We start from the raw sequence: 12621 nt of genomic DNA, 5'->3' as shown, positions 1-12621 counted from the left end.
CGCTGCTGGTGTGGCCATAGCTCTTCGGGATTGGTCCATTTCGTTCCGGGTACCGCATGACATCAGGCGGTACCCGGAACTAAATGGAAGACTCAAATGGGCAGTGACGTATCTCCAACGAGGCGTTTTGGGGAGGTATTTTCTGTGTTAGAGTTTTACTCGCTACAGGGTGTACTTTGAGGGTTTTGACTCTGCACACCGTTTACATGCATAAAAACCTTCATAACACACAAGGGGACGGTTAATAACCGGAAAAGCATGACATGGGAGCTTTAAGATATATCAGTTCATAATAAATATTAGTTGTTGTCATACCCTGGGTCTCCACTATCAGCTGCAACAAGAAAGGACATCAAATACCACAAACATAAAAATATGAATTCAAAGATTATTGTTATTTCTTTAAAAAAATCTATTGTTAATTTGTAACAGAGTTATAAAGGTTGGTGTAAAATCCTGGTTAAATGAGAGAATTGCGCCATCTGGTGTCACAAACGTGTGCCTGCATTACTGTAGCTTTGTTACGGCAATGGATTGAGGGAGATCCTCACAGCGCGTGAGGATCTCTTGAGGGTAAGGTGCCTGTATTATGTCGGTGGACAAAATGTGTGTTTTTATTTTATTAGGACAATAACGTTCTGTTGTGTTTGTTTAGTTTAATGTTAGTCGTTTAATGCTCACAGCAGTTTTTAGTGTGATTGGCTATTTGTTTTAATGATTTATCAATGTGATCATCAATAGCTAATCTGAGCTAATAAGCTAATGTGAGCGTGGTGCTAATTCTCCAACAGAACGCAGCTCACGTGTCCTTTGTATATGCTGTCCATTGAAATGCAGGTATGTGAGTTTAGTACACCAGTTTGTTTATGTTGAATGTTTCACATTGCTTATGAAAAATGTACTACCACTATACGATCACTGATGTTTTGTTGTTGACTGGACACTTACTTTGTAAAAGTCATAGCGTGTGAGGATCTCTTAAAAGGAACGCAGCTCACATGTCCTTTGTATATTCTGTCCATTGAAATGCAGGAAATAAACGGAAGTAATCAGCAGCTCTGACAGCAGAAAGCTTACACATCTTATTGTTTTCACCCCATAGGAATCAATAATACATTTATACTGATTGCAACATCCCCAGGATCTTCTCCAGCACAGAATCCCCCAGATGAAGGGAAATATTATAATGGAGTTTTTGCACTTCGGTCAAAGTATTCATGTGTATGCTGTTTTTGACACAAAGATGCATTACATCTACAAACAGAGCATACAATGCGAGCACATGATACACTTTTGGTGTTTGTTTCATTTCTTCGGTAATGTTACAGAATGTTTCGGAAAATGAAGATTCCAGTACCACTTTAAATGTTTCGTTTACAATCGTTTCCCAATGACCTGGAATAGTACTGCCAGAATGAACGATATCCAAAATGTCTTCTAGTTTACAAACTTCAGCCATTCTGTTTACACAGGGATCACTACTCATTCTGTTTTCAATCGTCATCAACAACACACTTATTAAACAGGTATTGACTGCATTCTGATAAATATATACAGATTGTTTTCCATAGTAGTTACCCATTTTTTTTTTACATTAAAGAAAAGTCAAAGTATCGAAAAAAATCCCTGGCTTCAATCAACCGCTGGTTATTAGTCTTCTTCTTCTCCATCCAGCTCAGCATGGATCTTTTTAAGTCTCTCCTTGAGGCGTCTGCAGTTTTTGAGATGGTGCAGAAAAGCCTCCGAAGCGCCTTGGATCCTCCATTCAACCGTGTAAATGTTTTTATCATTAACCTCTTAAGCCCTGAGCCTGTTTTTCAGGTCTCAGGCTCCAAAATGACATTCCCAGAACAAAAGACCATATCTTCCCTTCTAAAAGGGGTAAATTAATCATCTTTTTTCTCAAAGTAATGATAAACCTGTGAGTTGGATTTAGAAAAGTCAGAATCAATATAGATGTTTTTTATTTTAAAGAAAATTCAGATTTTACATAGTAAAAAACTGTAAATTATAGTGTCTGTCCAAAAATTATTTTTTACAGATAGTGAAAACTACCCTTGGATGATGGGTTAGTAGACTAAAAGCTTTAGGAATCCAAAGTACAACATATAATAAGTACCATGTATCAAGATTGATGCAAAACAAGTGAAATTTGACCTTTTTAGAGAGATTTAGCCAAAAACCCCCACTTCTGGGGTCATTTCGGTGGATTTGACCTATCTCTGGCCCCCCTTGCTCGATTTTGATGAATGAAATCTCTTTATAACCGCTAGAGCCAATGGAATCGAGGGAAAGTTATATACACACCAACACGTTAACAAATAAGGAGTGAGAGTGACGCGTTACCAAAACCGGAAGCTGCATACACTCTGGTGGCTACCATTAGCAGCTAACTTTTCCGCTCCGATTTTTACATAAAAAATGGAATTATGGATTATAAATAATTTTTTAAAAGGCACAGGTACATTATCAACCTATGGATCAACAGTTGTAGATTTTTTTTTTTCGTTTTAATGCCATTGAACACGTCTTTTGACCTAATTGACAACTACGGTGAGACGATCTGCCGTAAAAGCTCCGTAAAGGTACGTGTTGTGATGTCTGTGTTTGCTTCCCCTGTCACAATTTAGGATCGCTCAGTGATGATACTATACCTAAATAATCAGTGGAGTCTCAGCTTTAATCGGCTATATTGTATGTGCTGCTACGATAAGTAATAAGGGTATTTTTATCTTGAATTGTGTGCCGCAGTGCGTTAGAATTTTTCGCTCAGGGGTCATTTACACGCTTCTTATGAGACTTGTGTTTTGTTTTGGTAAAAATGGTTCATATCTTCAGTTAGCTGAGATTCTTCCCGTTAATCTGGTGCTACACATTAATAGTTTCATAAATGTGAAGAAGCCCTGAGACATTATCTCGAAAACAAAACGGTGGGAGGGGTCCAATGGGGGGACCGCCGTGCTTAAGAGGTTAAGACTCTGGTCAATCGCAGTAATGAAGTCGGCGAGCCAAAGTCTTTTCATTAACGCGTTGTAATTGTTTCTGAAGAAATATTCTGGAATGTCATTCAGACAATCGTGTTGCCTCTGGCCGGGGTGACTGACTCGGCATCCATTGCAGATTTCTTCTCTGTACCGATGCAGCACCCTCTCCAGAATATCAACCAACTCCGATTTCACTATGTTCAAAAACAGAGATGTCTTGGCCCCAGGAGTAACATCAGCAGCAGTAGTACTGCAAGATTTGGGTGTCCACAATGGTGGTGATGATAGTAGTCCAGGAGTTTGTTCCTGGCTGCAACTCGCGGGGGGAGACTTGGTTTTTCTCAGATCCCTGGCTAGTTTTCAACGGTCGTCTTAGTGGGGTCCTTCGTTTTAGATGATTTGCTGAGTGGGGGGTGGACTTATTGCGTTGAGTGGGGGGAGTCATCTGTAGAATTGAGAGTTTTTAGAAAGTTCTTTAAGCTTTGTAGCTTTTTCATCTATCATTTCCAACCAAGCAGCAAGAGGTCAAATTTAAGAATAAGTAATAGTTTGTCACGATTTTACGGAAAAAGTCAGAGCGCGATGTCACATCTTAAAGACAGCTTGAACTGGATAGATGGTTAGTCTTTTTCAAACATACCATACGTTCTGCATGTTAGTATATTTGGCCATTCGGGTTAGGCCCTACTGCCCTACCCCCTCAATAGGGAAGTCACGCTTTGGGAAGAGGTGTTTAATTTCACAGATCTGACTTGATTGTTGTTGTGATGGCTGAAGGAAGAGGGACGGGGGAGGAAAATTCAGAGGATGAAGAAGCAGAAAGATAACTTGTTTGTAAAACGGAGAGCACGTCAGTTTCAGGAAAGATGACACCGGTTTTATGCATGACATGCCAAATATCCTGAAGCCCTACAAAAAAAGGTACAAGTATATTGTGTTGAAAATATCGCAAAAAGTCTTAATATTGTATAATGTATTAGTTGCATGTTGTATTTTGATAAAAATCACTGTGTAGTTTTTCAAAAATATAATGGAAAAAGGAGAGAAAAACAAATATCACAGTATGTTGAAAAATATGAAAAAAGTAATGTTGTGTTAAAATAACATGAAAGAAATCAAAGTAAAGCATCTAAAAACATATATTTAAAAAAAAGTTATGTTAGTCAAGTCAAGTTATCAAAACCGCATTGTTTCATCGAAACAGTGTTAAAATCACAAACTCTCCATTTAGAGTTTGATTCTTTAAGAAACTCATTTCATTACAAATTAATGAATATTTTACCAAGTTATAAAGTTTTGCATCCATTAAAGTGTAACTATAAGTATCTTTGTAGGAGAAAAAACAAAAATCATTTAAGTTATTTCCAGAAAACTGGATTGTCTTACTAGAAAATGCCTTTAAGAGTCACAGTCTTAGAAAGTATTCACATGGGAACGTTTGCGTTTATGCACAGTATGAGTATTCAAAAAAGTATTCCGTTCACATGCATTCGTTTCATTTAACGTGTCTGTTCAAACGAGACCGCTGGAAACGCTGTAGTACATATGCCAGGACTGTAAGTGGCGCTGTAACTTCCGCCAAAATACACCAAAAGCAGCGAAGAAGAGCAGCCTGGAGCAGCCCCGCAGCAATGTTGCCATGGCTACCCTTCTGTTTATGCCCCGCGGTGTATTTAGCAACATGTAGTTCATGTAATTCTCCATGTCCACTTGTTGCTGATGGTTGTGGTAGAGGAGCTGTAGATTTTGCACTAATATCTGTAGCATGGTCAGTAGCAGTAGCACTAGCAGTAGCTACTGACAGGAGGAAGTGTGTGTGGCGATTGCTGGTATTCAGCGGGATATAGTAATTTCCTCAGCATATGGATAAATGCAACGGGGAAGTTAACTGAAAGAAACCGAATCTGTGGATATTGCATCGACCGACCAAGAAGCACGTCTCCGTGGAGAGGACGCGCTCAGAAAGAGAGATATTCTCTACAAACACCGGGTGAGATCGCTCCTCTGGGACACGCCGGTCCTCTGCCTACAAACATTTCTCTTTTTGCCGCCGACGGGCGCAGGAGCAATGAACAATAATGGCCTGGATTAGGCAGTAAAGACAAGTTGGTGTATCGCAGAGCGGACTTTTTAATTTTGTTTGTGTTGTTTGGCTGGAAAATTGTCAATATAATGGATCAATGCATGAAATCTGACTCTGTTTATTTTGTTTAAGGAGTATATTGGGCGTTAACAATTCTGGTTTGCCTTTTATAATATTATTTCATTCAAGAACCCCTTGTGCGTTTAATTAACACAGCTATTTTTGATAGTTGCTACAGCAGTGAGCAGGAGAGGTGGGGAGAGGCGGGGAGAGGTGGGGCTATCGTTATTTTTTCAGGAAATATTCGTATAGAGGTGATTACACGGACTCGGTTGACCCCCCAGAGCGTTTAGTTTGCAAATCTATCCACCTTGGGACCCGTTATCGTTTGTGGGGTCAGTTTCTATCGGCCTCGTGTAAATAATAGGGCTATACGCACGCGAAACTATGCAGATACAAGCAGTTTTCTCCTCGTGTAAACGGCGCCTTAAAGAAAATCTGTTCAGAAAAAAGTACTCCCTTCACTTTTTGTAACTCTTTCTCATAAAAAGTCCCCTTGATCTCTTCTCCATCATAATCTTTGAGTTTGTAAACAGATGGTTGACGAGGTATGCGTTCGGACGCCGTAAATAATTCGTCGGTATAACTCTGTTTTTATTTTTTATCAAAGACCCCCTCTCACCTTGGAAATTCTTACAAGTTCCCCCTCCTCAAAGTTCATTTTTGTAGCACCTTTCCCCCACTGATGCTAGTGACCCCCCTTTGTATGCTAATTACCCCTTTGTTCGAGGTGTTATCACATGTAGGTGTGTTCAGTTAAACACTGAGATTTTCAACATACTACTCTACAAAATGATTTTTTCATATTCTTTTGACAAACTATACTTGACTTTTTTACGGAAAATCATGACAAACTTTAATGTGACTTATTCTTAAATTTGCCATACTAAAGTAAGACTTGAAAATACTATATCGTTGTTTTTTAAATTATATTTCAACATATAAAACAGAACTTTTGTTTGTGTTAACATAACATTGACTGGCCTTGATCATTTCAACATGAAATACTATGATTTAAAAAAAAAAAATGTAATGATATTTTAATATAGCATATTGGCGGAGATAATATTTACGGGCCCTTTGAGTAGAATGTTAAAAAGTAAGCTAGTCCCTGACTGTTGTGCCCACTCCTTAGGTTGGCTCCACTTAGGTTAAATTACTAACATAACTGACATTCTAAATATGGTTAAAGTGGAGTAATTTGAGTTGTCTGATGCACACAAGCCTGTTTTTTGTTTGTTTGCACTGCCGTGTGCACTTAAATTGATGTTGATGGTTAAATTAGTTATTGGTTCAAATGTACTGAGTTCTGAACATGTCATCTAAATGTAGAAATGCCTTGGGCATATGGTTCTTGTTTCAAAAACAATGCAGCATTTTATTTATTTGTTTGTCCTGCTTTTACAACATACAGTATAAGCACTCCTATGTTGTTGTTGTAGTACTTTACCGTATCTGTAGCTATTAACATGATTGCTCATATTTCAAGCCATATTATTCCTGACCCCTTATTTTGGATCAGTTTTCATCAACCAGCCACCATTCAAAACCGCATACATACATCTGTTTTTTCCCCCTCACAACACGCCTTTTCAGAATTTTAAAAACCCTAAATCTAATTTAGAGAGGACTAATAAAAGTAGTAGGTGACTTTTTTATAGATCAAGGCTAATTAGATTGACAACAAAGGGTCTGAGAGTCTCACAGTCTTGTCCTCACAACAGTGTAAAATAAATTTGATGCAGCAGTGAGCCAGAGTCATTGCAGTTCATTATGTGTTTGAATATATCAAAATGTTCTAAGAAATGTTTTAAAGCACCCAGGACTCTCATTTTTGCCAAGACATGACTTAATACACGATACAAATTGTAAAGCTTTGCCTGGAAGTAGCAGATTAAGTGATTTAATGGTGGAGCAGGATTGTTAAGAAACCCAATTCCTTACAAAGTACTTTATATTCTACCAAGAAAACGAATTCCTTACAAAGTACTATTCTATCAGTTGTAAAGTGTTGCACACTTCAAAGTGTATCTAAAAGTATCTTAGTAACACAAACAAAAGCAAGGAAGAAAAAAGCAAAAATCAGTAAAGTCATCTAACAAAACATATATTTTAAAAAGTAATGTTAGTCAAGTCAAGTTATCAAAACTGCATTGTTTCATCGAAACAGTGTTAAAATCACAAACTCTCCATTTAGAGTTTGATTCTTTAAGAATCTCAATTCATTACAAATTAATGAATATTTTATCAAGTTATAAAGTTTTGCATCCATTAAAGTGTAACTATAAGTATCTTTGTAGGAGAAAAAACAAAAATCATTTAAGTTATTTCCAGAAAACTGGATTGTCTTACCCAAGTGCCTTTAAGAGTCACAGTCTTAAAGAAAATCTGTTCGTCTTAGTGGGGGTCCTTAGTTTTGGATGATTTGCTGATTGGGGTGGGACTTATTGCGTTGAGTGTCTGTATATTCAAAAATATAATGGAAAAAGGAGAGAAAAAACAAATATCACAGTATGTTGAAAAATATGAAAAAAGTAATGTTGTGTTAAAATAACATGAAAGAAATCAAATGTAAAGCATCTAAAAACATATATTTAAAAAAAGTAATGTTAGTCAAGTAATTCATTACAAATGAATGAATATTTTACCAAGTTATAAAGTTTTCCATACATAAACGTGTATCTTACAGTTCCTTTGTGAGAGAATTACGCACAAATCTGTCATATCAAAACATTCTATTGCAGTATTTTATCTGTTTTATGTGCTCTATATGTATATATATATATATATATATATTTGTTGCACTGTTGGAGGAGCCTGTGACCTATGTTTTTCATTAAACATGAAAACACTGTAGCTAATGGGCATATGCCATAAAGCCTTGAAACTTGAAAGCAACTGCATTGTCTCACTGAAAACAGCTCTAAAGAAAACCCAATTCCATACAAAGTACTTAACTTTCTACCAGTTGTAAAGTGTTGCTCACTTCTATCTAAAAAGTATCTTAGTAATAAAAACAAAAGCAAAAAGCAATAATGTTAACAACGCCTCAAAGGGCGGACTCCTGAGTTCCGTAATGTCCCCCTACCATGGCACTTGGACTATTTACATCATCCAGGGCTCAACACCAGTAAATACACCTCTCTTTATCCGCTCTCCAAGCCTCCAAGGGCGGACTCCTGAGTTCCGTAATGTCCCCCTAACATGGCACTTAGACTATTTACATCATCTAGGGAAGCACACCAGTAAATCTTCCTTATAGTTAATAAAGTAATTAAACAATAAAAAGACAAGATCAAGGGGTCATTAAGATCTTTAAATTATTATTACCCTCTTCAAAGAGACTTCGTTGTAGTTAAAGTAATTAAACATTAGTTCACAAGCCATACAACTTAAGAGAACATCCAGTTCACAAGCCATACATTTTCAAAAGAACATCCTTAGTTAACAACAACTTCATAGGGGCTTTTAAAGTTGTGTGAAGTAATTAAACATTACAATTACAATATCAGGGGATCATTAACATCTTTTTTAATTAGTATTACCCTCTTTTCAAAAAGAGAGTCCCTTGTAGTTAGTAAAGTAATTAAACATTAGTTCACAAGCCTTACAACTTAAGAGAACATCCATAGTTAACACTGTCACATTTTATGCATACTAATGTGATGGAAGCGGGATCAGTATAACTACTGTCATCCGATAATTTATTCCGAACTTAAATTACTCAGACCTACTTATGAACCTAACCAAAGTGATTGAGTCTATGTAAGTTTACTGCTTGGCTCAGATCCACCAACGTTAGCAAGATCTCACCTCTATTAACTCCTGAAGAACCAGGTTCAATTAACTGCTGTTTCAATTCAGACGACCCCCTAAATCTGTTTAAGCGATCCCGAAGGATTTTGATATCAGTAATGAGGTGTGGCCCTACCTAAGTGTGAGAGTGGCAGTGTGCAATCTTACCTTTGAAGCAGGAGAGGAGAGCGCAGATATCTTTCAAGTTGTCCCAATCCAAAAGTTGGCATCAGTTTATTTGAAGAAAAATAGGTCCACACTTATACTGGGTTTTTACCTTCTCTTGTTACAACATTATAATCCTACTAAACATATCATGCTGTGATCATGTTCTAATGTGAAACCTCAATTCACAGTTTTACATTTATTACCATCATTTGTAACTTCAACTGCCCAATTCAGTTGTGACATTTAAAATCTCCCGATAGAATTTAGAGGCATTTCCTCATAAATGACCAGTGATAATAAAAAGCACATTCAAACTTTCATTCAACAAACCATTTCACATACACACCTATGTCCAGCATGAATTCAGAGGACCTTTCCTCACAGGTTGCAGGGTACTAACATTCAACAAACATCAATTCATTCCACTCATTTCACAAAGAAATTCACTCAGCATTCAACAAAGAAATTCGAGAGATATTTACCAAGTTTGAGAGAACCTTACAGAGAGCAAAAACCCAGCTCTGAAGCTCTCCCTCTCTAACCCAGTGTTTTAAAGCTCAACACAGGGCAGACAAACCCAAGACACACCTCCTCAGGCTTATGTAACAAAAGTTCATGACCTCAAATGTACAGAACTAAAACATTATTCTCGGTTATGACAAAACCACCTTTTTGGGCCTCAGTCTATCTCCAAAAAGTCAAGAGCCCCCCTCCCTGTGTACTGCTGTGAGGGAAGAGGGAAGAAACTGCCTTCTTATCAGTGACACCCATAAACCATTATAGGCCTTACACACAACTCAACTTAACAAACCACTTGTGTTTTGTTTATACTGTAAATATAGAAAATCATAAAATATGAAGCATTTTCATTGTGGGTTATACAAGAATATAATTGATTATATTTGATTATAACTAACTTTCGTTTTAATTATTCAACCTGATATGGAGATCTCAACAAATGCCAAACTAAGATGAAGGTAAACCAAAGCATGAATCAGATAGCTGCTTTCCAAACAGATCCTCAGCAGAGAGAGAGACTCTGGCTCAGGCCTTTCACTCCTCAGGTGCCGGCGGCCAGGTGCCCTCAGTCAGTGCTGATAGGGAGGAAGGGAGATCGTTAAAGGGCCACACACACACACACACACACACACACACACACACACACACACACACACACACACACACACACACACACACACACACACACACACACACACACACACACACACACACACACACACACACACACACACACAAACACACACACACACACACACACACACACACACACACCAGGAGAGAGTAAAGCAGGGGTCCTCACAGTATTGTGTGTTTGGCGATGAGGCTTCAGTTGCGAGGAGTCAACACAAGACGCTTCCTCAGGGTGTGCCAAATTGCAGGCATCTGCGTTGTTGGACCACAGCTCGTACCAGACTCCGGAACACATCTCAAAACACTGTCTTTCCTGGCTACTTCCTTGTTCACGCGGCGGAGTATGACTTCAATTTCTTCATTCCTAAAAAAAATATGAGGGGTAGAAAAACATGTTATCACATGATGGTCACTTTAAGTCGAGGGTAAAATATATGTTAACGATTTTATCATCAGATTTAGATCTACAAAATCTTTCGGATATTTCAATAACTATATAATTAATGTTGAGTCTGACATTCACCTCTGACAGCCCTCTATTAGCTGGTTACAGACAGATTGGATGAACCAGCTCCCCTCCTCTGGGTCTCTCATAGAATAATAATCTTCAATAGTGGCAGTATGAACTAGAAAATCTGCTTCCTGAGGGATGAATTTCGAGGGAGAGCCATCAGCCGGCTGTGTCGAGCGAGAGCCATCAGCCTGCAGACCCTTTAATAACACCTTAGGATGTATCTGGCCCCCCTGGCAGGCCTGGATCAGGAACACTTTGGGCTTGGCAGTGAGGGGAGATTGAGGAGTTGCCATGAAGATTCTCGTTATTTGTTTGATACGGAGGGGCTTCCTATCAACCCCCGATACGACACCCTTGTCTCCGTGACTGAGAACACAGCAGATGAAGGCATCGCCATGCCGAGGAGCCTCTCGAAGTTTGGTGAATCTGCTTCCAGTCCACTCCTGGACCTGGACCTTGAACTCCTGCAGCTGAGAAAGGCCCCACTGAGAAGCAAAGCATTTCAGCGCTCGCTCCATCTGGTCCTTGGTTTGGTCTTTACACATCAGCACTCTGAACCCCAGCCAGCTGAACACCTCTGCCAATCTTCCTGCAGTGAAATAAAACCTAGTTAGGCTTCAACAGGCAACACCGGGATGATAATATACATCTGTCAACTCTGTAACGTACCAGCATCTTTATCGGTTCCATATCTCACGTCACCACCAACAAAATGTTTGTTGTTTATGATCAGGCAGAGGCCAGTGGGCTTGCTCCTCAACATGTACTGCTCGTCCTGAAAACAACAGAAACAATTTCACACAAACACAACATGATGAAACTGGAATGGATTAGGGCCGGGCTGTGTGGACACAATCTAATATATTTACACTTTAAGGTTTTTAATGAAGAATAATAGCTATGTGGATATCATTGCTAAATAGTGCTGCAGATCATTACATATGTTAATAAATAGTCCAAAAGTGGAAGCAAGTACTCAAAACAAACTCCTTTGAGTTGACTCTTTTGAAAAAGCCTGCTTGCCACTCAAAAGATGGAGGCAATGTTCAAGACGGTCACCAATGATGGAAATGTCCTTTTTTTGCCATTAAATCACTTTCACTCGCTCAGTAATTGATCTTGGTGTCAAATCATACATTTAATAACAACGTAGAAACAAAATTCAGACGTCAGAGGCCTGTACTACGAAGCCGGTTCAACCTAACCTGGATATGTTTGAGTTAGCCGGTTGGCCCAATCCAAAACATACGCGCTCTCGCTAAGCTGTACTAAGACGCTGGTTATCAAGTGGATCGCTCAAGCCAGCCGTGTCCTATCTAGTTAGGTGCACGTTCACATGAAAGGGGTGGTATTTGGAGCATTCGACCAATCACAAACATGGAGAAGCGTACTGACAGCGCAGCGTCATACTTCCTGAATGAAAAGTGAACTTTAATATTAGTCAAACATGAAGAAGTTAAACTTTAAACATCCATGATTTAAACACTTTATCCAGGATCAAAGCCACATAGCTGCACCTGCAAGGTGAATACAGCTGGTAAAAGAAAAAGTGTTTGAATGCGTACATTAACAGGTTTATGAAATCACTGCCCCGTCTAAGACACGATCTGACTTTAATTACATTTGACTCGAGTGTTTCGTCAACTTAATGTGTTGCTTAAAATAATACTTCTGCATCCAGTATGTGACACTGTGAGTGTTGCACGGCCAGATACGGCTCAGCTGACTCAGATAAGGAAATATATGATAAGTTACCATGGAGATCTAGCCCGCTAAAAAGAGAACCAGCGTCGTAGGACCGGAAACCCAGAGTTAACCCTGAAGTTAGCTCGCTAAGAGAACATCCGGCTTCGTAGTACAGGCCT

The 12621-nt window shown here is 38.7% G+C and overlaps 1 protein-coding gene across 1 annotated transcript; it reads right to left on the bottom strand.

Annotated features, from left to right (window-relative positions):
* Positions 1–9951: 9951 nt before the first annotated feature.
* Positions 9952–11638, bottom strand: LOC117487660 (caspase-8-like). Its single transcript, XM_034136298.1, has 4 exons — positions 11426–11638; positions 10766–11345; positions 10412–10606; positions 9952–10184 (listed from the first exon to the last, which is right to left on the bottom strand). Exons 1-3 carry the CDS (start codon positions 11517–11519, stop codon positions 10438–10440), a joined length of 843 nt encoding a protein of 280 aa, XP_033992189.1. The 5' UTR covers positions 11520–11638; the 3' UTR covers positions 9952–10184; positions 10412–10437.
* Positions 11639–12621: the final 983 nt, after the last annotated feature.

This window comes from Trematomus bernacchii, unplaced genomic scaffold, assembly GCF_902827165.1.
Source record: "Trematomus bernacchii unplaced genomic scaffold, fTreBer1.1, whole genome shotgun sequence".
NCBI lineage: Eukaryota > Metazoa > Chordata > Actinopteri > Perciformes > Nototheniidae > Trematomus > Trematomus bernacchii.
This window is presented reverse-complemented; position numbering and strand designations above follow the sequence as displayed.